General features: G+C 40.0%; 1 protein-coding gene across 5 annotated transcripts in view; it reads left to right on the forward strand.

Annotated features, from left to right (window-relative positions):
* usp2a (ubiquitin specific peptidase 2a) overlaps positions 1 to 22,468 on the forward strand; it is a 40,160-nt gene that overhangs the window by 14,612 nt on the left and 3,080 nt on the right. For 2 of the 5 annotated variants that reach the window (XM_053321602.1, XM_053321601.1), the window contains 8 exons: positions 17,869 to 17,919; positions 18,494 to 18,617; positions 18,813 to 18,924; positions 19,649 to 19,759; positions 21,206 to 21,270; positions 21,378 to 21,481; positions 21,777 to 21,857; positions 21,978 to 22,056. In XM_053321602.1, the coding sequence (XP_053177577.1) occupies positions 17,869 to 17,919; positions 18,494 to 18,617; positions 18,813 to 18,924; positions 19,649 to 19,759; positions 21,206 to 21,270; positions 21,378 to 21,481; positions 21,777 to 21,857; positions 21,978 to 22,056 (727 nt within the window). Of the gene's footprint in view, positions 1 to 5,626; positions 6,161 to 17,868; positions 17,920 to 18,493; positions 18,618 to 18,812; positions 18,925 to 19,648; positions 19,760 to 21,205; positions 21,271 to 21,377; positions 21,482 to 21,776; positions 21,858 to 21,977; positions 22,057 to 22,468 lie in introns of those variants that run through there. The other 3 variants (XM_053321605.1, XM_053321606.1, XM_053321604.1) reach the window with 3 other exon arrangements.

A 22,468-nucleotide genomic window follows, 5' to 3' on the forward strand; every position in this document is an offset into this window, starting at 1 on the left:
TGTACTTATGACTCTTTACCCTCATGTAGGTTATCAAGTAATCAACACCTACCCATCATGCAAAGACTTAGGTAAAAAGCTTTAATTGGTTGTCACCATTTGTGCTATTTTTACTGTAAATTAACCCCAGGCTTAGTTAACTTAGGTAGTTGATTAATAGAAATATATTGCCATTTTGCTAATTGATTAATTATCTTACTCAAATACCAAGGAAAAATAACTAACCTTTATTGGAATTTGTCATTATTTTTGACATTTTGCGCACTTAACAGTCCATTATTCAAAAGAATGATTGATGATAGATGAATCAATGCATAATATTACCATGAGATACAACCACAGTTTAATCTACATGTGATCATATGGATGTATACTGGTCCCAGTAAGTGCTGAGTATCACCCCAAACTCACTTCTTGAAGCGCTCTCTGACCAGTTTTTTATTTACTAGCAAACATGCCTCTTAGCAAGAGAGTCAGAAGTGTGTGTTTGCCTGCATACACTGTAGGTGTAAATACATGCGTAACACTCATTTGAAGTGTCGTCATGGTGATGTAGAGTGGGTGTGTCGCGTTCCTCCCTACTGTAGTTTATTGTCGGGCCGGTCTGCTGCGTGATGTCTGACATATTTTGAGGGAAAGATGTCACGAATGATCTCATGACTGATGGATGCTAGAATGACGGCTCCTGTGACTGCTGCCTGACCTCGTATCATGTCATGTTAGGTCATCCGTCCTCAGGGAACCCAGCAGTAAACATCAAACCATTTAAGCTTGTAGTCAGAAAAGCTTGCTATCAGTACAATTATCAGTTCATCTACTCGTATGTAGCCCATGGTAAAAATGTCTCATTTTTTATGACCAATAACCCAAAACTCAAAGGTATTTAGTTTACGAAGATATAGTCACATAGTCAACTAGCTGGAAGCAGAGAATAATTACCAATTCTACCTTTAAAAATTACTTAAACAAGTAAAATGATTGAAATAGCTGCTATCAACTGACAAATCAATTAATCAACTAATTGTTACAGCTGTGCTTAATAGAGCTACAAATTCATTTCAAGCTATTATTTCCACTAAGGCTTTTCTAGCTGTTTTATCAAATAGAGCGAGGGCAGCTAAGACGATATGATTGAATTACTTCATAAATGCCATGCCATAAGTGGTGCCTCTCTTATAGAAAGTTGAACAAAGTTTTTGGTCTTGTTTGGTGTATAATCAACCACATATCCCTCATACTACATATCAATCTCTTGCCTCCCAGCTGCTCCCCTCAGTACCCTCCCAAAGTTTTACTGAACACAATGCAGCAAATATACAGCTTCAGACAAATATGACACGCACTCCCTATAATTTACATTTCACATAATCTTCTCTTTTTATTCAGTTTTTGTTGTTGTTGTTGTTCTGCTGTTTCCGGTATATCAGATATACAATGATCATTCTTACAGAACAACTTAAATTACCTCTAGTCCTCCTCTTGTTCCAGTATGAATGTTTAAACTCACTAATGTTGAAGGGTCTCTTGAAATAGATTTGGCAAAGCAAGTTTAACCCAATCGTGATATTTTTCAGAAGCTTACAGCACAAAAATAACGGCTGTCGGTGCCTCATGGTGCTGTTTATTTTGTTCCATGTTTATGAGTAAGGCAGTCTGGTTGGCATTACTATGAGCCTTGTTTTTCATGTTTTCAATTCATAATATTCAAATGAGATCATGACACATTTTTAGAAAAAAAAGCCTCATGATGTAACCTCTCTGGTTTTTACAAAGTTTTGTTCAGAAGCTATGAATGAGCTGTAAACCCCAGACTAGATTCAGTATATAATTAGGAGGCAGCTCCTTGTAAAGACAACCTTTCACTCACACAGAGGGAACTCTTTGGCCCCAGTAAACAAACAGCCGTTCTGAGGCCAGGGTGGCACGCCTCAGTGAAAGCTGTCTCAATTGTGCCCCGAGTAGATCTTGTTCTTGCTTTGTGTCTAGACTTTCTGTTGAGTCAATAATATTTTTAGACTGCCCTACTCTCCGTTAGCCACCTCTGTCAGGCAGCTTATGGTTTGATAAAAAACACAGTCTGGTGTGATTTGGAGCTCACTTTGTTCTATGGTGAACAAGGTCCAGTACTTTTAGTAATTCAGTTTTATAAGCTATTATTATGGGTCTGTTTGATAAGTAGGGTTTTTGGGTCAGTGTTTGGCATGACTATCAGGACAGATATTTGAGTTCAAGTACTGTACCAAGCCCATGGATGCTCCTGTATCAATACTGGGATCTTGACTTCAACTCAAAGCAACACTTCGTAGTACTTTGAAGTAAAAGTGTTTCAATTGTCTTTTTACACTCAGATCTAGAGTGATTTGACATCTCTCTATTCATCCATTCCCTAGATTATTATCCAGGACAGGTTCATGGTAGCAACAATTAACATTTACAGTCTTGAAATGTGTTCTTCTGTTCTTGGGGTAAGGCCTTTATCAGATATCCAAACCATCTGTAGTGTCAACTCTGATGCACTGTTTGAACCCTGAGATTCAGAAACATTCACCCACACGTGCAACGTGAGTCTAGCCAAGAGCTTAGCATGTTTTATTTCACCCACTTTGGTCACTACCCAAAGCTCACAACTACAATTGAGGATTGTCGAAGGCTAGCAATAAATCAAGGGCTTTGCTTTAGTGGGTCAGTGCTTCTCTCTGGAACACAGTCTGATACAACGGTTACATTACTGGAGGTGAAGAAATCATACCTAGATTGTGTTGTCTTTGTCCTGACCACGGCCTGAATATGTAGCATGAACATTTGTGTCGTTGGAATTAATCTTATCTGATCATGTGACTTAAATATGGAACTTAAACTACAGTATGTGATAATAGGTAGTCATATATATGGCTTGAAATGTATATAATTAAAAACATAAAAAGTAGACCTTGAGTTTAGGTTATTTTGTCAGAATAATAATGTTTTTTGTTCTTTGGGTTCTTTGCGTTTGATTTAATAAGCTAGAGTTCCTCATTATAAGCAGATTGGCACTTTGTTTGAAGAACTGAAAAAGTGAGTTAGACACACTAATAGCATGTTGCTAGCTCAGTGGTTATGTAGCCAACTTCAGACTTGATCTGACATCCAGTTCTGCAGAGACTGTACTGAAGACTTCATTCTGTTCTGGGACTCTCCCACATTTCCTGGCCTCTCCCTCATGCTTCCACTGAGGTGATGCCAGCATTTAACATCATTGCTAGCAAGTTAAAGAATGCTATGTACTTTATAGGAATGTAGATCAAAGGCCGAGGTCCGCCACCTACAACAATTAATTGTTTTAATTGCCCTCCAAAGGAATATGTTTTGCCTGGGTAGAATTTAAGTGAAGAGATTGTCAGCCTAATGTGCCTAATTTAGCTTAGGGAATAGAGCAGCTATCCCAGGGTAATTGTACTCTGACATCTCCTAGATACAGTAACATTGCTCAGAGACTGCTTTTGTCCCAATTTTATACCAGACTGCACAGCCCTTTGCATCAGGTATCAGAATACAAACATTGACTCTTTGCCCGCTTCTAACGTTGTAGTTTTCCACCTGAAGGATTTAGACACTCAGTCACACACACACACAAACACACACTCGTTTAGCCTGGTGATGGAATGTACTCTGCAGCTATTTGTTGTGTACACAGGCTTGAGCCTGGGTCATGAGATTGCTGCTTGGGACATATTGCACTTCTCTCACCCTACACATTGGTTCAGTTGAAATCAGACACAGTAAGCACAGTATGAATGGCAAGAATTGTAATTCAATCACGTTGCATTGATGTGATCAGTAGACAATCATATAAAGGAAAGAAAACTAAAGATGGCTGGAGACGATAAGCTGCCTCAGTTTGGGAACTTCTTAAAGGTGTCCAAAAGGTCAAGCCTCAAATCATTGGTCACCGAGACCTTTAGGTGCTTGATGTCAACAACTTTGTGTAACCACCAGCACTGCTATAGCATTCTACAGCTAATATTTCCTCAACAATCCCTCCTCATAACCCTTGTTTACTAAAAAGAATGTAACAGCACATAGCCAAATCATCCTGGCTCAGTCAGAGTCCCTCACAATTTTGTTTGTTATATGACCCTGGTTATGAAATTGAAAAACACTGATGCAAACTCGTGATGAATTTTGCATTCCAAAAACTCTATGGTTGCAATCAAGATGAGTTTTTTTAATGAGTATCATTGAACTGTAAAACCCTGTAAACAAATGTTCCTCTTATTTTATTTTAGCTGTTGATGCTGGCATAATTTCTTTCAAACAGTGTTTGATTACTTAATTGAAAAATTCTTGGATACACTTCCCTAAAGCTGCTACTGCATTATCAATATTTTATATTATCAGAGTTTCAACAAACAGTTATCACCTGACCCCACAAATCCCTTCAGTTCAGCTCATTGTTTTAGTTTTAGCTTTACTGTTTCAATTCACTTTCACAGCTCTCTTCAGTCTTGTGTTCAGCAGCAGCCGGCAGCTCTTTTTAACTAAAATGCTCTGAAAATTGTATTGCTTGCTACCTACTCAGTGCTAAATGGCAGACAGCTAACTAAGTTGGTGAAAACAGTGGAGATATTAGCAGCTAAAGAGACAGATATTTTTCTCAGAAGCTGGTGGAGACCAAAATAGAGCTAGAAGAAAGCTGAATATTCGACTTACATTCATCAGGTGGCAAGAAACAAGTGAAAACAATGAGTAAATATTTATGATTTACATTTTTTTACACTAGAGTCTGTTATATAAGCTAATAGCATAAATTAGTATAGACTTTTCTTGTCACTAGATTCAAGGTAACAATATATATATTTGAGTAATTTTAGTTTATTTTTTGTTTTTACCATTTTAATAGAGTGCAACGATCAATCAAAAATGGTGAACTCTATTTGTTGTATGTATCTGTACCCCACTGTCTATGCTGCGTTAGTAAACACACTACATTGAGTAATGTGGATGAAATCCAGGATTGCAGCAGTCATTCGTCTTCATCATCTTACTATGACAGAGCACTAAATTAGAGTGAAACAACAACCAAAATATTATTCACTGTGTTGCTGGTGATTCACTGGACACACTTTAAGGACCTTTTTAGGTCAGCTCACTCTAATTTTAGATAGGGTTAGCCTTCAATAAGACCTTTTTTATAGCAGACATTTGAGTTTAATAATAGGTAAAACACAGATGCTACTAATAATTTTAATGATGACCCTGTTCCCTTAAACTGTCCCAGTGGAATGGACTGCAGGTATCATTAAGTTTATTAGTGCTTTTCCTCCTGTGCCATGTTCAAATGTCCTCTGTGAAAAAGCTCTATTGTTACATTTACCCTCTAGTGTTTTTTCCTCTCGTCTGTTATTATACTGTTTACTGCCTTAACAGAGGATATTGTGGCATATGAGTATTTACGTTTAGTTGTGTGTAATGATCACTATGGAGCAGATGAATAGTCCCCTTGGACCACAGCATAAAGTCCTTCAGGCTGATGCAGCAGCGTGGAGAAGGATGGACTCTGACGTAGGCAGCGCGGCTGGAGGCGGTCGCTGACGTTTGGTGTAGGCCGACTTTTACCCGAGCAGTCCTGTAAAACGGAATAAGAGCACAACATACATGAAATGCCATTTACAGACCTGCTCTACACCTGCGTATAATGATACAGCAGTCAGTCGCTCTTTTGTCATCAGGAAGCGTTTTCTCTGCGCTTTATCGCTCGCCATTTGATTATTATAGTGTGTAAGAAGAAGAATTTAAAGGGAAAGTAACAGGTCTTTTATTCGGCGTGATTTGTGTGGTTGCTACGTCCCGTTATATGAATGAATGAATGACAATAGGCAGAGAGCCTATCAGAAACGGAGTGAAAAGTCTCATTCGCCTCCTTGCAACAGAAAACGGCTCAATATCCAGGAGGAGCCGCGCGGAAAAAACCGTCCCGTCCTCTGAATAACTCGCGCCGGGTCGTCGGCTTCATCTCTCCGCCAGCATGCCGAGCATGCGACAGTCCTACACGGTGACCGTACCTGAGGAGCCGCCGGCAGCCGCGTTCCCGTTTCTGAAGCAGGAGATGCGGAGGAAAGGTAGCATGTCCGGCTCGGTGCTGGTGTCAACTTTCGTAGGGCTCCTCATAAACCAAGCCAAGGTAAGAGACAGAAAGAGAGCGTCTCACCAAACTCCATTTACAAATGAGACAATTTCATGTTTCACATTGTAATATTTTTTTTATCGGCAGAGCTGTGGGGCTGTTAATATATTTGTGAATGCTTTGTTTTCACTATAAAAGGAAGCATAAATGAAGCAGTTAGTCAGTTACAGTAGGTGCGTGTGTGGGATCCACTAACGTTATCTTATGTCACCAAAATGCTCCGCTGTGGTTGGTAGAAAGCAGTGTGGACGAATAGTAAATATTAATATATTTACATACTAAAGCGTTACTCTTATTATCGTATTGTTCTGAATATACTAATAGCTCTGGACAGTAAACTGTATGAAAAGGGTTATTGTGCTTAAAAGCCAGTGTGTGTGAGCAAGAATTGGGACACCGGTTCACAGATTGTATAGGAGAGTTACAGCCGGCAGGAATACCGTTCAGTCGCTGTAAAGAGGACCGGGATGTGCGTGTGACTGACAGCGTTATGTATCTTGTAAAAGATGATGTCAGTTTAACGCTGAACTGAGTCATTTCCAGAGGTAAGCTGCTCTCTTAAGCCGCTGTACTGTGCTGTGCCAGGATCAGCAGGCCTGCACTGGCAGGTCACTGGTTATATAACCACCGTTTAATCCTCATCATACACTACAGCTGCTCTTACTATACTGCTCTAATGTACTGTAGGCTCATAATGGAAATAAGCACAGAAATAAGCCATTCTGACATGGCTTTCTTTATGCACTCAACTATCTAGGGTATGTGTTTTGCCTCCGGCTGTTTCCATATGGACACAACCACATAATGTAGGTCTGAGTACATAATGTACAGAATAATCACCAAGCTGGTGCTTCATTTAGACAATAGACTCAGGGCTTAGTTATTACTGATATTTCTTTAAATTTTTGATCATTTTACAATTTTCAGAAATCAAAGGGATGGAGGGTTTCTCCAATCACTTCACTCTGCTCAAACATTTTTAAAATAATATTAATGAAGGCAAAACAAAACATCTGTTAAAATCCAGGTCAACTTGGTGCTGCCAAAAGCAAAGTGAAGCAGATATTTCTGTGTTTTACAGAGTTAACTCCTCCCACACCACAATGATTTGTGTAATCACAAGTTAAAAATAAACTGAATAATCACTGATGTGGTTGGAAATGGGTTTAGTAGTTAGCATAGAGCCCTGCTGTGTCTGACTGATAATAAGAGACAGTTCATTTCTTATGTGTATTCTTCGGCTTAAAGCTGTCACTACTGCCTTCCCCCCGTGTAGATAAATGGATGTTACAACTGCTCGTGCTTTGTTGCGTAAAGCGAAGTGAGCTTTAAAAGCCTGCTTGTCAGCTGTGTTTGTTATGATAGGAGGAGAAGAAGAGGAATGAGTTTTACTTAGTGATCACCACAGGCTTGCTGCTGCCTCTGTGTGTGTGTGTGTGTGTGTGTGTGTGTGTATAGTCCCAAGTTACAGCGTGGAGTGAAGCTGCTGTGTGCCAGCTTGTGTTATGTAATTTGAAATCATATTAGAATACACTTTAGTGCTGGCCAGGCCCGACAGCTTGGCACGCTTCATGTTTTGTTGTCAGCGTCCCACCTGCTCCTCCTGTCCCGTCCTTCTCTGTCCACTCTTGCTCATCATCTGTCCTCCGCTCCTCCCTCCCTTGTCAGACCACCGCAGGCAAGGCGTGGGAACGTGCTTTGTCTTTCCTCTTGATGCGCGTGTGTGTGCGCTCATCAGAAAACGCGTGCACAAACTTTTGTGAATGTGTGTGCGATTATCTGCGTACATCCACATGTTTCTGCACAGCAGGCTCTCTGCACAACAGCACTGACAGCTGTAAGGGCAAAGGTTGTTTTCTGCTGCAGCTCTCTAAAGCGTCCTCTACAATGTGATCAGCTGTACCTAAAACTACAGCTGACATTAATAATTGATCAGTCAGTTGGCATAAAATTAATCAACAATTTACATCATTTATGATTATTTAATTCATTTATTAAGCATACAAATCTGTTCCCGTTTAAAGCATTTAAAAGTGTTGCTCATTCACATCTCATTTTAAACAGGCTATTTAGTTGTCAGTATTTTGAGAAACATACAATCATCCTCACGGGTTTTCCTACCAAACACAGATATTAGCGGCCTGTGGTTTATTTCAGAGCCTGTATGTGCAGCTCTGCTCTGACTGCAGTGGGAGTCACTTGGCAGTAGATGTTTCATATGAGGGCAGTGCATATTTATTCATGCTTACAGTACTGAGGTGTACTGCTGGCACTTTGATACACAGTATTAGTATTTGGTTATTTTCCGTCTTCTTGTCAGGAGCTATGGAGCCATTACACATAGGCCTCAGTGTAAAGTTAGCTGGCGGTTAACTTGCCTATCATTGAAATGCATACCAGTAGAGATGAGGGTGAAGATGAACAGTGCGGTTGCATAAGAAGCTCATGCGTTGCTTTATGGTCACATGCTCTCTCTCTCTCTCTCTCTCTCTCTCGCTCCCTAGCTGTTAATCTAAACAATGTTGGGTTTTAGCATCATACCCCCGCTGAGTGTCTTCACACACTCTGTAATTGAATGATATGCAACCGAGGGGCCAGTTCACAGGATCACACGCTATATTTGTTTATATATATATATATATACATATATATATTGTGTGTGTGAGTGTGTGATACTGTGAGAGAGAGAGAGAGAGAGATGAGCTGTGGCTCCACATCAGCGGACTCAGGCTCAACAAGCTCTTGATGACTGATTTCATCCTTCTGTGTTTTTGAGAAATAAATAGATCAGCTGTCCTCTCCTGTCCTCTCTTGTTTTTGCCAAAGCAGAGTGTGTGCAACACAAGTGTCACTTTTGCTCACATGGGAGTTGAGACTCGAGCAGCCGAGCGGGGAAACTCATAGAGAGCGAGAAAGATTGTTTATGATGGTCTGCCAAATAGAGAGACAGGTCAGAACAGACTGTTCTGCTGCTCTCTCTCTCTCTGTCGCTCGCTCTCTATCTCGCGCTGGTATGCCAGCCAATCAGCAGTTGGCATTCTGCACTGCCAGGTGGACCCAGGCATCCCGCTGGTGGTGGTGTGAAGTTTAGTTTACAGCCTGAGCAGAGAGAGGGAGGGGAGGAGGAGGAGGAGGAGGAGGAGGAGGAGGAGGAGGGGTGGTACTTGTTATTGCTTTGGTTTTGTTATAACAGCACTGCCAATACTGCAAATAGGTATTAGTCATCCACATTGATTTGGATGATGAGTTACATTAGTATGCAGCAGTAATGTGTTTGGATATTACTATTTTGGTTTCAGTGGAGAGTTCAGAGGATTTTCTGGGAAAAGTATTGATGTCATGTTAGGGTCAGGCTATATGCCTGTTTACTGTTGTCATACTGTTTACAGAGTTTTAACTGTCCCTGAAATATTAGTGTATCATGCCATCATGGGCAATGTTGTAAATCAATGAGCAGAGCTGCTTTATGCTGGCAATTGATTTTTTTAAGGTATGTTTTTGGGCATTTTTTGCAATTTTTATTTGTATAGCACCATTCTTACAATAATTGCAGCTCAAAGTGTTTTACAACAAAAGAAAATGACATGCACAAAGTGCTTCACATAAAAGGCGCATTAGACAATGTTAAAAAAAAGAACAGAAAAGAAAGAGGAAAGAAATAAAAACATGAATGTAATATAAGAGTATTAGAGTAAAATAGTACATAGTAAAAGTAGCTAAAAAATAGACTAAAAACTACATAAGATTAAGTAAACTGCAACTATTAAAAGAAGTGCAGTAGTAACTGATAGAAAAGCTATTTATAAGCTAAAGTAAAGGGATAAGTTTATAGCTAAGTGAAATGTGCTGTTTCCATTCAGCTACCAAAGTGCTCCTAGATGTTTTTTATGTTTGTATTAATGTGATGAAATATCTTGCTTTGTCAGGTCTTTCATTTGCTGGTTTATGAGGCTCCAACTAACTGTTATTTTCATTATAGATTAATCTGTTGGTTATTTTCTAGATTAATTGTTTGTTGTTTTGATCTATAAAATTGACGTCCACCAGTTATTTCTATAGCCCAACATTCAACCTCATATGTGTTGTTTTATTCTGACCAACAGTCCATTACCTGAAGATATTCACTTTACCATCATAGACGACTAAAGAAAGCAGAAAATATTCACTTTTGAGAAGCTGGAACAAGAGAATTTTAGCACTTTTTTTATTAAAAAATGACTGATTATCTGACTTTTTATTATTGAACAGCTCCTAAATTGACTCACTATATCACTGGTGGAATAAAATAATACATACACTTTGGAAGATTTTGTCCTGTCTTCTAGTGTCATTAAAAATATCAGCAGCCTCAACCAATGAAATATTTTAGTACTGCTGTCAGCACGTTATTCAGACTCTATTGTACCAGGGTCACCAGGTCGCCCTCCTTCTGTAATATGTGTACTCTTAATATCAAATGGTGCAGTGCTTTTTAGAAGGCTCCCATGCTCTTATACATATAGTTTAGAATAATCTTCCTTTTGGGGTTTCAGGAGGCTGTATCACTTGTGCACTTGAGCTTATTTTCTCACACAGTCTCCAGAAGGTTTAGATTACTCAACAAGTGCACAGGGCTGTTTGAGGTTAGTCTGGATGTAATGTTAGCTTCACTTGTGTTCAAACAAGGAGAAATGTTCTTTGTCCACCTGCCCTGGCAACCAGTACGTCTTAAACTTCACATTAAATCTTACTCAGACAGTTGTTTAGAGTGGGATAGGGACTTTAAGTGATATACATAAGCACTCATAGGAGAAGATGTGTCCATTCCAAATTGATTGCTCTCTCTCACACATTTATTTCCTTATATGAGCAGCCTTAAAAATCCCTTCAGTCAGTCGAGCCCGTCCTTTCTGTCGTCACCTTTAAGATCAAAATCAGCTGATGTGCGACAGTATGTGAGGCATTTGTCATGCTGGATTCCTTAGATTAAGCTTGATGTAAACACAATGCGTGCTAGACAGTTTAATCTCCCCACTGTGGGGTCAAAGGTCACCGAAGGGGGGAGGGTGGTATTTGTCCACGCAGCAGCTTAAGAAACGTTCTCTGTTCATCTATCCAAAAGAAAAAAAGACGATGTAGAATTTTTTAAAGCTTAAATGTTTGAAGATATAATCTAAAACTGTCATGAAAAAATGATCTTTATCTCCGTCTTTTTAGTCTCTGTGTTTTAATCCAGTGTAATGTCGTCTTCCTCTTTTTTTTCCTGTTATGTCACTCCCGGAAAGCAAAGCTCACAGTCAGGGATTATTCATTTCTTCCTGCCTCCTCACCTCGCTTTGACCCATTTCCTCTCCTCTGACACCACCCTGCTGTAGCCCCCACCACACCCCTCCCACCCCCCTCCAGCAGCAGTCCTACATGTTTGAATCAATCGAGCACGATGTGGACGGACAGATTTTTATTTATTTTTTTACTTCCACCACTGAACTGCCAAAAGAGACATTTCCGCTGTCTCTTATTTCTATTCAACCTGGCCTCCTCTGGAATGCTTTTTTTTTTTTTTTTTTTTTTTTAAACACAGCCTTTTTAGCCTCTGAGGAGTAGAATTTCAAAAGTAGCTCAGTAGTCGCTCGAGCTGCTTCTGACATTTGTGAATAGAGCATTTATACAGAGTTATCCCCCCCAGGCTGGCTCTTTTGTGTACAGTATGTATCAACCCGCTCACAAGGAACCTCTGGGATTATGAACAGTGGATGTATGTTCCCTCTTGTGACTGTTGGTTTCATTTATCTCCTCTTCTCCCTCCCCCCATCCATTCTTTTATCTCTCTTCTTCTACAAAACAACATTCCTTACTTTAAAGAAAAAAAATCCTTTGCGCTTTCGTCTAATTAATCACCATGTGCCAGAGTGCAAATGAGACAGATGTAGTGGTTTATGAGTGTGTTATGTAAGGTAGTTAATTATTAGACCGTATTATATCACACAGTGAAAATACTGTACTGCAGAGGGATGCATGGAGGGCAGATGGAATAACTGTTTTTGATGTTATGTAGCAGTGAGGTGATTTAAAGGTCACTGGCTTTTTATTTTACTGTCAAACTATTCATTTAGTTTTACCGGTTGAGTGACAAACTTTCAGAGTTTTGGTCCTGAAAACTTGGTTCCAATCTGGTGCGTTTCTCTGTAATGTTAAATATTCACAAACGATCCAAGTTAAAGTTTAAAGGTGCAGTGTGTGTGTTTTAATTAGAGTCAAATCACCTGAAAATAAGAATCGTTGTGTTTTTGTTACCTTAGAATGAGCCCTTTTATATCTTATCTCTTTCTACGGTAGCCCAGAAAGGTCAAACCGAACACTGGCACTAGAGAGGGCCTTTGACATTTTTCGTAAGTTTCACAGCCACCGTAGATTGTCCTACACACATGGAAGTAGGCCTCTCACAATAATTATCGACTAATCATACAATAGTGTAATTAACATCATCATGTCTATATATGGACTTATCATATGATACAAGGACATGACCTTGATCTTTTTTTTGACCTCAATATTGCCACATTTCACATTAGCAGCTAAGAGGCTATTCATGTCACATTGGCTAAGCAAGTATTATCCTCCATTACTCACTGTGATGTCCTGAGTGGAGACTGCAGAAGAATTAAAGGTAAATAATTGTGTCCCAAGTCATAATGGCAGTCTGTGTTTTTACAGAAGTGTAGAGCCCACTCTCCAATCCCACCCCCCGCCCCCTTTACATTATTATACTATTATATTATCATTATATCAGTCGTATTAAATGATCTTCAAATGACAATAATATCGTTTATTGTTATTATTCCAGAGTCAATATATTGTCCAACAAAAGTAGCTATCATGACAGGTCTACTTGGAAGGGGAAGGGAATGGAGGAGGGGTACTCACTTGCAATCTGTATCGTCACAGCTAGAGGCCAGTAAAAATCCTACACACTGCGCCTTTAAGGGGGGAAAACTCACTTACAAGAGTTTAACAGTCAATAACTGAGCTCTTGTGCATCATCAGGACTAGTTTGATAAGATTAGATTGATTGCCAGCGGTCGGCCAATTGTCAGATTCAGATACATCACGAGACATTGTCATTTTTTTTGTGAAGCCCAATTTAAAACCAGTGGAAATACCCCAAAAACTGCTCTAACTTTGGCAGATCACATAGGATTCTGTCATTCAGAGAAATTTAAATCATCACACAAATGCCAAATGAGCTTGTGCATCGTGTCATTTTGTTTCCTGCTCTTGTAAACGCTGCACGAGCCAATCCGGTGCAACTCTACATGAATCTGATCCCACACACACACTCCGCGTTGCTTTTAAACTGCTTATACTGGTAGAATCACGGCAGAATTTGCATGAGGGAATTAGCTGTCATTACAGTCATGCTAGAGGCTGGGATCATAGCTCGAGCCAGTGAGTCACAGACACACACACACTGTTCATTCAAGAATCCCATTGGCCACACCGCTTAAGAAATGAAGACTTGGGTTATAATTGCATTTTTATTGAGTGTCTGTCAATGGGATAGACAGTGGGATTAAATAAGAGACAATTAGTGTCATTTACATACTTCACCCTGCCCTGAGGAGCTGTTTACTCACCACAAATGATGACAGTTTGGGTTTTAGTGTCCCGTGATGGTCTTAATGCCATCTTCAAACCAGAGTAATAATTTGGATTAAATCCTGAATCAATGCCCTTGTTCATATGAGATAGTAAAACTTAAATTCTGGATAATTAGTATAAAACATTGTCTGTTGTCAGCTGCAGTGTTGAAATAATCCATGTCCTAAACTCACCACTGCTCCAAGTCATTCACTCCTAGTTCCTCACACACATACACACACACACATGCATTGTGTCACACACACTCTCACTCCGCTCTCAGCCCCATCACCGTGATCTCACAATGTCCTCTTTCCATCCTGCAAAAAGAAAACGAATAAGAATGGCCTTGCTACAGAGACAAGAGCCAGGATGCTGTTTCGTCCTCTGTGACGTCTGGCAGGGCGGCCAAAGGATCAGCCAATTGCGAGCAGACAAGCAAGCGTTATTAAAAGCGAAGCTGCTATTTTTGGGAGTGGCCGTGGCATTACACAGCAGAGTGCAGCAAAGTCAGACGTACACATTCCAACAGTAGAGAGGGGAAAAAAGTGGCTGTGTGTGTGTGTGTGTGTGTGTGTGTGTGTGTGTGTGTGTCTGTGTGTTACGCAATAACATTTGAGGTGACCAGAGAGGATTTGCCCTGCATCCTGTCATATCACAGTCATCATCACTGAGCTGCTGAAGCTAGACGTACAGCAGGAGGCATATTTATGTTATGTTACCAAGGCTAATAAAGCGCTCCATTCACCACAGTGGAATTCACAGAAAGGAGGATTTAAGTAAGCCACAGTTAATTAAACTCTTTCTGCTGAATAATAGACGGCAGAAGTTATTTATATAATAGTAAGAAGCCCTTCTTGTATCATAACTAAATAAGCTGCAGGCTCATGTTACTGATGAGCAAGCGAACACACTTCAGATTTTGTGAAACTCCACAAACAGGAGCGCTCACTTTGATTTTTGTCGTCACTCTAAACGTTAAATGTTCCTAAAGATCTTGACCTGAAATTAAAGAAAATGATTCAACAAGTAGAACAAGTAATTTGTCTACAGCTGCAATAATCAATACTTTTATATTAACAATGGATCAAAAGTGTGAAAGGTTTTATTTGTGGTGACAAACCTGCAGAGAATGATCTTTATTACTTCATCTTTATTTTTTAGCATCTTTCAGCTCCTTGTTTTGTTTTTTAGGCTGTAAATGTACAGTTTCAGTTCAGTCTCAGGACTCCAACTGTCGCCTTGGCCGGATCTACAATACCAGCAAAAAGGGGCCCTCAATTACTGGAGAAAAAAACATACATTTTTTTTGGTTTTTTTTTTGTCACGCTCTACAGAAAGACAACACAAAGCTTAAATCATGCTCTTGATGTTGATAATTATGGTCACTGTCATCTAGTAGGTTCAAAACAAACGTTTCCACCCAACAGTAGTGTTATCTAATGAGAATACAATAAAAGTTATTGGGGGGACATGAGCACCAGGGGCCCTTGGGGATACTAATGCAGCTTGGACTGTACAGTAGCAGGCATTTTTAACAAAAAAGGCCCTCTAATAAACTGACTTTACGCTACCTTCTCAGCACCAAACAGCAGACAAACAAAGTTAGCAGCTAGCTTTTAAAGATTTTCGAGTGTTGAGTCGCTAAAAGCCGTCAGTGGAGAATAAATATTGGTGTGAATATTGGACTAATATTGCTCCATGTCTGCTGGATGTTTAAATAGACGATTTATCTGCTAACATCTTTATAAGATGATCACATATCAGTGTGTTGTTTACAGCTGGTTTTGCTGTCCCCAAGTGGCCAAAAAATAATTAGACATAAAACGCCTTACATTATCTTGTTGTAGAAGCTCCAATGTGAGATTCAGCTACTTTTCTCTGTTTAATATCATCATGAATTGAAACTCTTTGGGTTGGTTAGATAAAACAAGCCATTTGGAAACAGCTGCTTTGCTCTGGGAAATTGTGACGGCCATTTTTTTCAGTTTTCTGGCAATTCACAGACAAAAAATGAATCTGTCAATCAAATAAATGATAATAAAACTATGTCATATTCAGCCCTACCTGCCAAAGCCTTCTGCTTTGTGAGCAGCTGATAGTCAAATGAAGGCCACACTCTTGTGCTGTTCTCACTCTTGAAGCCTGTTAGAAAGCTTTCTGCTCATGTAGAGTAGAAACAGCGTGGAGCACTTTGTACAGTTGTAACAGTTGAATCAGAAGATGATTAATGTGGAGGCACACGAGGTTAAGGATGCTCTCAGATCAGAGCGTTTCCCAGCACGCGCACCACCCTACCGAGACTATTACATGACACTTTGAGTGGTGTGATCACACAGGACTCCTCCCTCAGGTCAGCCGGCATGCAGACTGCAGTCACTCATGTATGCAAATGAATCTGTGTGGTGCTGTGAAGGGCGTGGTGCCACTGCTGTCCCCCACTGCTCTAATACATACTCTGCATACTGTTTACATCAGCTCCCTTGATGGTTTTCAGAGAAGAAGATGATGACGCCCAATCAAGACAAATTGGTGTCATACTCTGGTTACAAGCCTTTACAGCCACTTTTGATCAAAATTTTAAAATCATTTTGCATAATTTAGGTTTTTAAATGATATTCCATTCATTCCAACCCCTGCATCAATATATGAGAGAGTATAGCCTCTCTCATGTGTTTTAAAAGAGATGCATTTTGGGAAGTGTGTGTCTGTGTGATACATTTCAACATCCAGTGAGATCAGGTGACCGGTGTTAAGCTTCCGGCCCCGCAGAGACCAGCTCTCCACTCTACAAAACAGAAGCTCCAGTTACCAGCTTTTTAGTTTCACCCCCTTGTTTCGCTTTCTCGCTTTAAAATACTCGAGTTATCATGTGGTTTTCATTCCTCACGTAGCAGTGGACTCACTGGTCAGCATGATGGGCAGAAGACACAAACCATTGTTTGAGGAGTCTGTCTTCATGTCACAATCACGGCAAAATGACCAGAATATGATCAATATAGCCGACATGTATCACAGGTTGAACCGAATAATGTAATTGTCTGCCGCCTCTTCTTCTCAGCGGAGGGTCCGAGTGCATTCCTTACCCACCCACGGGTTCTTTGTTAGTTCTTTCACTTGCTACTCAATTATATAACCACCACTGTACTTATGTAATGAAGTTTAACTGCTGAAGCCATGATATAAGCGGTGCAAGGCTTCTTTTTTTTTAACCATTTTAAGATTTTGAAAATATGATACGTGATATGTTCATCCATCTACTGCGTTTCACCGAGCAAAGACGTCCGCCACGTTTTTGAATAAGCGCACGAAATCCTAAAGGTGTAGTGGTGTGTGTTTGTGTGTGTGTGTGTGTGTGTGTGTGTGTGTGTGTGTGTGTGTGTTATCTACCGCTGCTGATAAATCTCCGCCATCTGGGAGCGATTACCAAGAGAGGAACCAAGATAACACAAAACAAGTTCCTCTCTACAGATAATACTCACCAGGAAAGGAAAGAAAAAAAACAACAACTGCAGTCTGTCTTCATTCCTAGACCGACACAACAAACACATTTGAGATGCAAAGTGTACATAGATAATATCTGGAGCTCATGTCCTGGTTTTTATTCTTCCAACAGCTGCCTGAGGATATAATTCAAGTATAAACTCAGCCCTAAACAGCTGGTGGTGATGTAAGTTACATTCTGGTTTTCTTAAGCGGAAAGATGACTAGAAAGAAAACACAAGGATGAACTGATGTTACATTTTCCAACCCCTGCATTACTAAAGGAGAGGATATATATTATATATCTCATGTCTTTAAAAGAGGGTTTCATGTGTTCTTCCTCTTCTAGCAGTAATAATAATAATAAATAATAATAATAATACATTCAGACTTCAAGACTTCAATTTAAGTTCTATTTAAAAATATTTCCAGTGCAAGAATGGAATAAATATTTATTTAAAACATGCTGTTCATATGTCTCATGGCTCCTGGAATAAAAGCAAACCACCATTTGTGATTGTTGGGAGACAGTGTGTGCAGGTATTTAAGTTTAAACTATGAATGTAAGCAAAGTGGATTCACCGTCTGTGTCTTTTGTCTTTCAGAACTCAAAGAGCGCCCAGGGTCTGGTCGGACTGAAGAACCTGGGAAACACTGTGAGTACAGCAGCTACGTACAAATGTGATTACACTATTACAGTTGGGGGCCAAAAACCTCCTGTTGTTGTAATTTCTTCCTCTAAGCTGATTTATGAAGGAGAAACTCACACATAAAATCCCTGAAATCCAGTTAGTGTTCCAGTGAAATCAGTTTGTTGATATGTGTCCACACACAAGCGTGGTGGTCCAGCAGAGTGTCTGCCAGGCAACAGGCAGAAGGAGTGCTCCTAAAATAAACGTGTGCATGTGTGTGTGTGTGTGTGTGTGTGTGTGTTGCTGTCAGTTTGTGTACAGTAACCTAATCAGAGAGCTTTGAACTATGGACTTGTTCTCTCTCTCTCTCTCTTTAACTGGTTTGATCTCACCAGATTGCACGTGTCTCATGTGGACATGTGACTGGAGCAGCAGTATATACACATAATGCTGTGTGTGTGTGTGTGTGTGTGTGTGTGTGTGTGTGTGTGTGTGTGTGTGTGTGTGTGATACTTCTGATTGAGAGTCATCTGTTAATAAGGAACGTGATATTTAGTCTGTAAGGGAATCTCATTGCTGTTGTGTTTTGTCTCTGCAGTGTTTCATGAACAGTATCCTGCAGTGTCTCAGCAACACACACAGCCTGCGAGACTACTGCCTGCACAACTCGCACCGCAGAGACCTTAACAACAACAGCCGCACCAACACAGCCCTCATGGAAGGTGAGAAACGTGTCATACAGCCCCCTACCCCCACCCCCAGAGTCCACCACAAACACTCTGCAGCACAGCAAATTACAGAAACAGATACTTCATATGTCTTTAAGATGTGCTAAATCTGACACAAAACATGAAAAGGACACCGCCTTTACATCTCGGCCTCTGAGTAACTCGACTGCTTTGTGTGTTTTTGCGTAGAATTTGCCAAGCTGATGCAGACCATGTGGACGTCATCCAGCAGCGAGGCGGTCAGCCCGTCCGAATTCAAAACTCAGATCCAGAGATACGCTCCCAGATTCGTGGGATACAAGTAAGCTTTCTTCCACTCTTTGCTATGTGTTTATAAGCTGTCATATATCCAAGGTTTTTTGTAGCGCCACAGCTTGTGATTTATTTGACTGTACGAGCAAACATCTAGAGGAGGCTTAGGTGATATCTATTTTTTCATACCTTCATACTTTCCTGACATTTCACTGAGGAGTGAAGTCTATGACTGTTAAATACTTACGCTCCATAGTATAATGAATAGATAGGAAATAAGAGCCAGTCTTCCATCGATGACACTTGTTACCGCAGCAACACATCAGTAAGCTGAATAGAGATGATGTGTGGGTGGTTGTAGCAGACTGGCAGTTGAATAAAACCATGTGGTTAATAAATTGCCTTTGTAGTTGGGAGAAGATGAAGTTATATGTGGTAATACTTTCATGATTCCATATTACTGGTAGTGGCCATCTTTCTCTACTCTGTGTGTTCCACCAGTAGAGACTGACCTCTGGTGGCGCATGCTGTGCACTACAACACATTGTCTCTATGTGGCATCAATACAGCATCTCTGTATCAGTTTACTAGAAAGAGGAGCATCTGTGTTTTTTAGGGCATTGAAAATCATACATTTAAGGATTTGTAAATACCCTGGTATACTCTAATATCTTGTTATCTCAATCTAGTCTAGAGGGCAGACATGATTGAGAATACAGTTACACTGGATGATATTCATACTGAATGTTTTTTTGTGTGTGTGTGCCTTGCAGCCAACAGGACGCTCAGGAGTTTCTGCGTTTCCTCCTGGACGGTCTGCACAACGAGGTCAACAGGGTCACCGTCAGGCCAAGAGGCACTGTGGAGGACTTCGACCACCTGCCGTAAGTAATCAACATGACAGATGGTGTGTGCACATACCTGTGCTGACACCTTTGCAGTTGCACTCAGGCTCAGAAGACATGCTGTATCTAAAAAGACAGAATGCAGACATAATTCAATGAAATCTTTGAATAACAGGGTCAATGACGAGTCTTTAAAAAGCATCGAGTTTAGCTTCCATAGAAGCCTTAGGCAATATTAAAGTTTAATATTAAATATTTAATATTAAAATTTAATTTACCAAGGTGTGTTTTGATTGCTGGTAGTGAGGAGATGTTTTATACCTATAAACTATGAGTAGGATAGTGCTGCAGGTAACTTGTAAAATCCTTTTTATGTGAAGTTTCAGTCAGCACTATCTGACCTACAGTAAACTCTGTCACTGCTGTAGCTGCAGTTGTTAGGAAGCTCATACAATGGACAAGTGTCAATTTTAGCAAGAACTTGAATTAACCTAATTTAATTCAGTGGGTTAATCCATAAATCGATCTCCTACAGTCCAGGTACCATCAATTTAATAATCATGTTGGTAATTATACATCATATATATAATCAAATACATAAATTTAGGCCATATTTTCCCCTCTAGGTTTTCATTAAACTTTTAATAGTTTGGCTGATACATAGAGAGAAACTTCTGAGATGTGTAAATTGTATTCTGTGTTTCATTTAGAAAGAAATTACATTTTATGAACCCTGCAGTTTATGAAAAGTAAACCGGTATGACGGTAAGACCAGGAATATTTGGGAACTGCACAAATTAAATATGCTACTACTGTATTGTTTTGTATTGGAAATAGAACTGAACCATTCAGACCATGGTATCATCCTTGTATATATTCTGGATCATTATATGCAAACATGAGCCATGAAGGCTTCATCAGGATGCTTTCATTTCAGGCTGCATCCAACACTTTCTCCTCCTGTGTGAAGTCTCTGGGGCGCAGATCAGCTTAATGCTCCAATTCTTTCTGGATGTAATTATCAGTTATCTAACCATAGCTTGTTTAAGGGTCACAGTTAATCTCTGCAATTTTCCAAATCCCACAATTACTCTCAAAAACAGCCCCACTCCACCTAAATATTAAAAACAATGCAGATAAATGTTTATTCACTGCTGGAAAATGTGTGTCTGGATAAAAGAGTTGTTTTTTTTTAAAAGGTCTTTCTTAATCCCTTAATCCATATTTATGGTGTCTCTGTCACCTAGACATTTAGAATAAAGTAGGTCAGATACTTGAGTAGTGGCTGATTACTGCTGTCACCTGTTACATTATACCTCTCACTGAATCGCAGCAGCTGAGTTTGGACATTGTTGCACATGTTTGGTCTTAAGTGCATAAAGTTATTGTTGATATTTGGGGTCTGAATCAAGCATCATGTTGTCCACTGTGTGTCATAATAAGACCATAACAGTCTGTAATGTCTCATCTGTGCTTTATGTGCAGGGACGAGGAGAAAGGGAAGAAGATGTGGAGTAAATACCTGGAAAGAGAAGACAGTAAAATAGTCGGTGGGTACAATGATCTTAAAAGTGTGGATTTAGTTGTTTTTCAGGCTGATCTTTTAAACAAACGTGCTATTTACGTGTCGAACTGAAACAAAATCTCTCTCTTCCAGACCTGTTCGTAGGGCAGCTCAAGAGCTCTCTGACCTGCAGCCACTGTGGCTTCTGCTCCACCGTCTTCGACCCCTTCTGGGATCTGTCTCTACCTATCGCCAAGGTTAGTGAACACACACACACACACACACACACACACACATGAATGTAATATAAACATGTGAAAGTGGGTCATCAGCATATACGATGTTGGAGTTAAAATTTCTGAAGTGTAGCTCCTAACGCAAGCTCTTTGGTTTCCCCTCTGTCTCTGTTTGTGCTTTGCTTTGTGTATGTGTGTGTGTGTGTGTGTGTGTGTGTGTGTGTGTGTGTGTGTGTGTGTGTGTGTGTGTGTGTGTGTTGTTTTGTGTGGTCACTTGTGTGCACGCTAATGTCAATGCATCTATGTTTGTGCTCAGAAGGGCTACGGTGAGGTGAGCCTGATGGACTGCATGCGGCTCTTCACCAAAGAAGACGTTCTGGACGGGGATGAGAAGCCAGTGAGTGACTTGTTATACATTAATAACCTTCAGATTACTTCATAGTAAATGAAGTAGTACATGAAAGCCCTTCTGTTTCATGCTGAATTTAGCTTGAACCAGTTCTGTCTTTCTCCACAGACGTGTTACAGGTGTAAAGCGAGGAGAAGATGCACTAAGAAGTTCACAGTACAGAAGTTTCCCAAGATCTTAGTGCTGCGTATCCTTTCCTCTGGGATCTGGGTTTGATATTACTGCATAATATATGTTTGACATTTGCAGTGAGCATGTAACTAGGAGAGCATGATGGTGCCTGCGTTAGCTGGATAGTGTGTATGTAAAGTGATTATGGAAACTCTGCAGTACAGTGTTTCCCCACAGAAGCGAAACACGGTAACTAGAGATTAGACCAAAATTGAGTTCAGTTTTTCCTGTATAGAATATGATTATGCCGTAGTAAAAACATACATTTGTGAACCATAGAAGCAGCCGTCTCACAGAACTCTACCTACACAGCTCAAACAACAGAGCTATATCAAGTACAAGCTAGCCGATGAGCCACAGCTAGTCTTAGCTAAAAGTATAACTCATTACTTAATTACTGATTTTTTTCGTTAGCTGTTGTCATCTTT

The sequence above is a fragment of the Scomber japonicus genome, chromosome 6 (assembly GCF_027409825.1).
Source record: "Scomber japonicus isolate fScoJap1 chromosome 6, fScoJap1.pri, whole genome shotgun sequence".
NCBI lineage: Eukaryota > Metazoa > Chordata > Actinopteri > Scombriformes > Scombridae > Scomber > Scomber japonicus.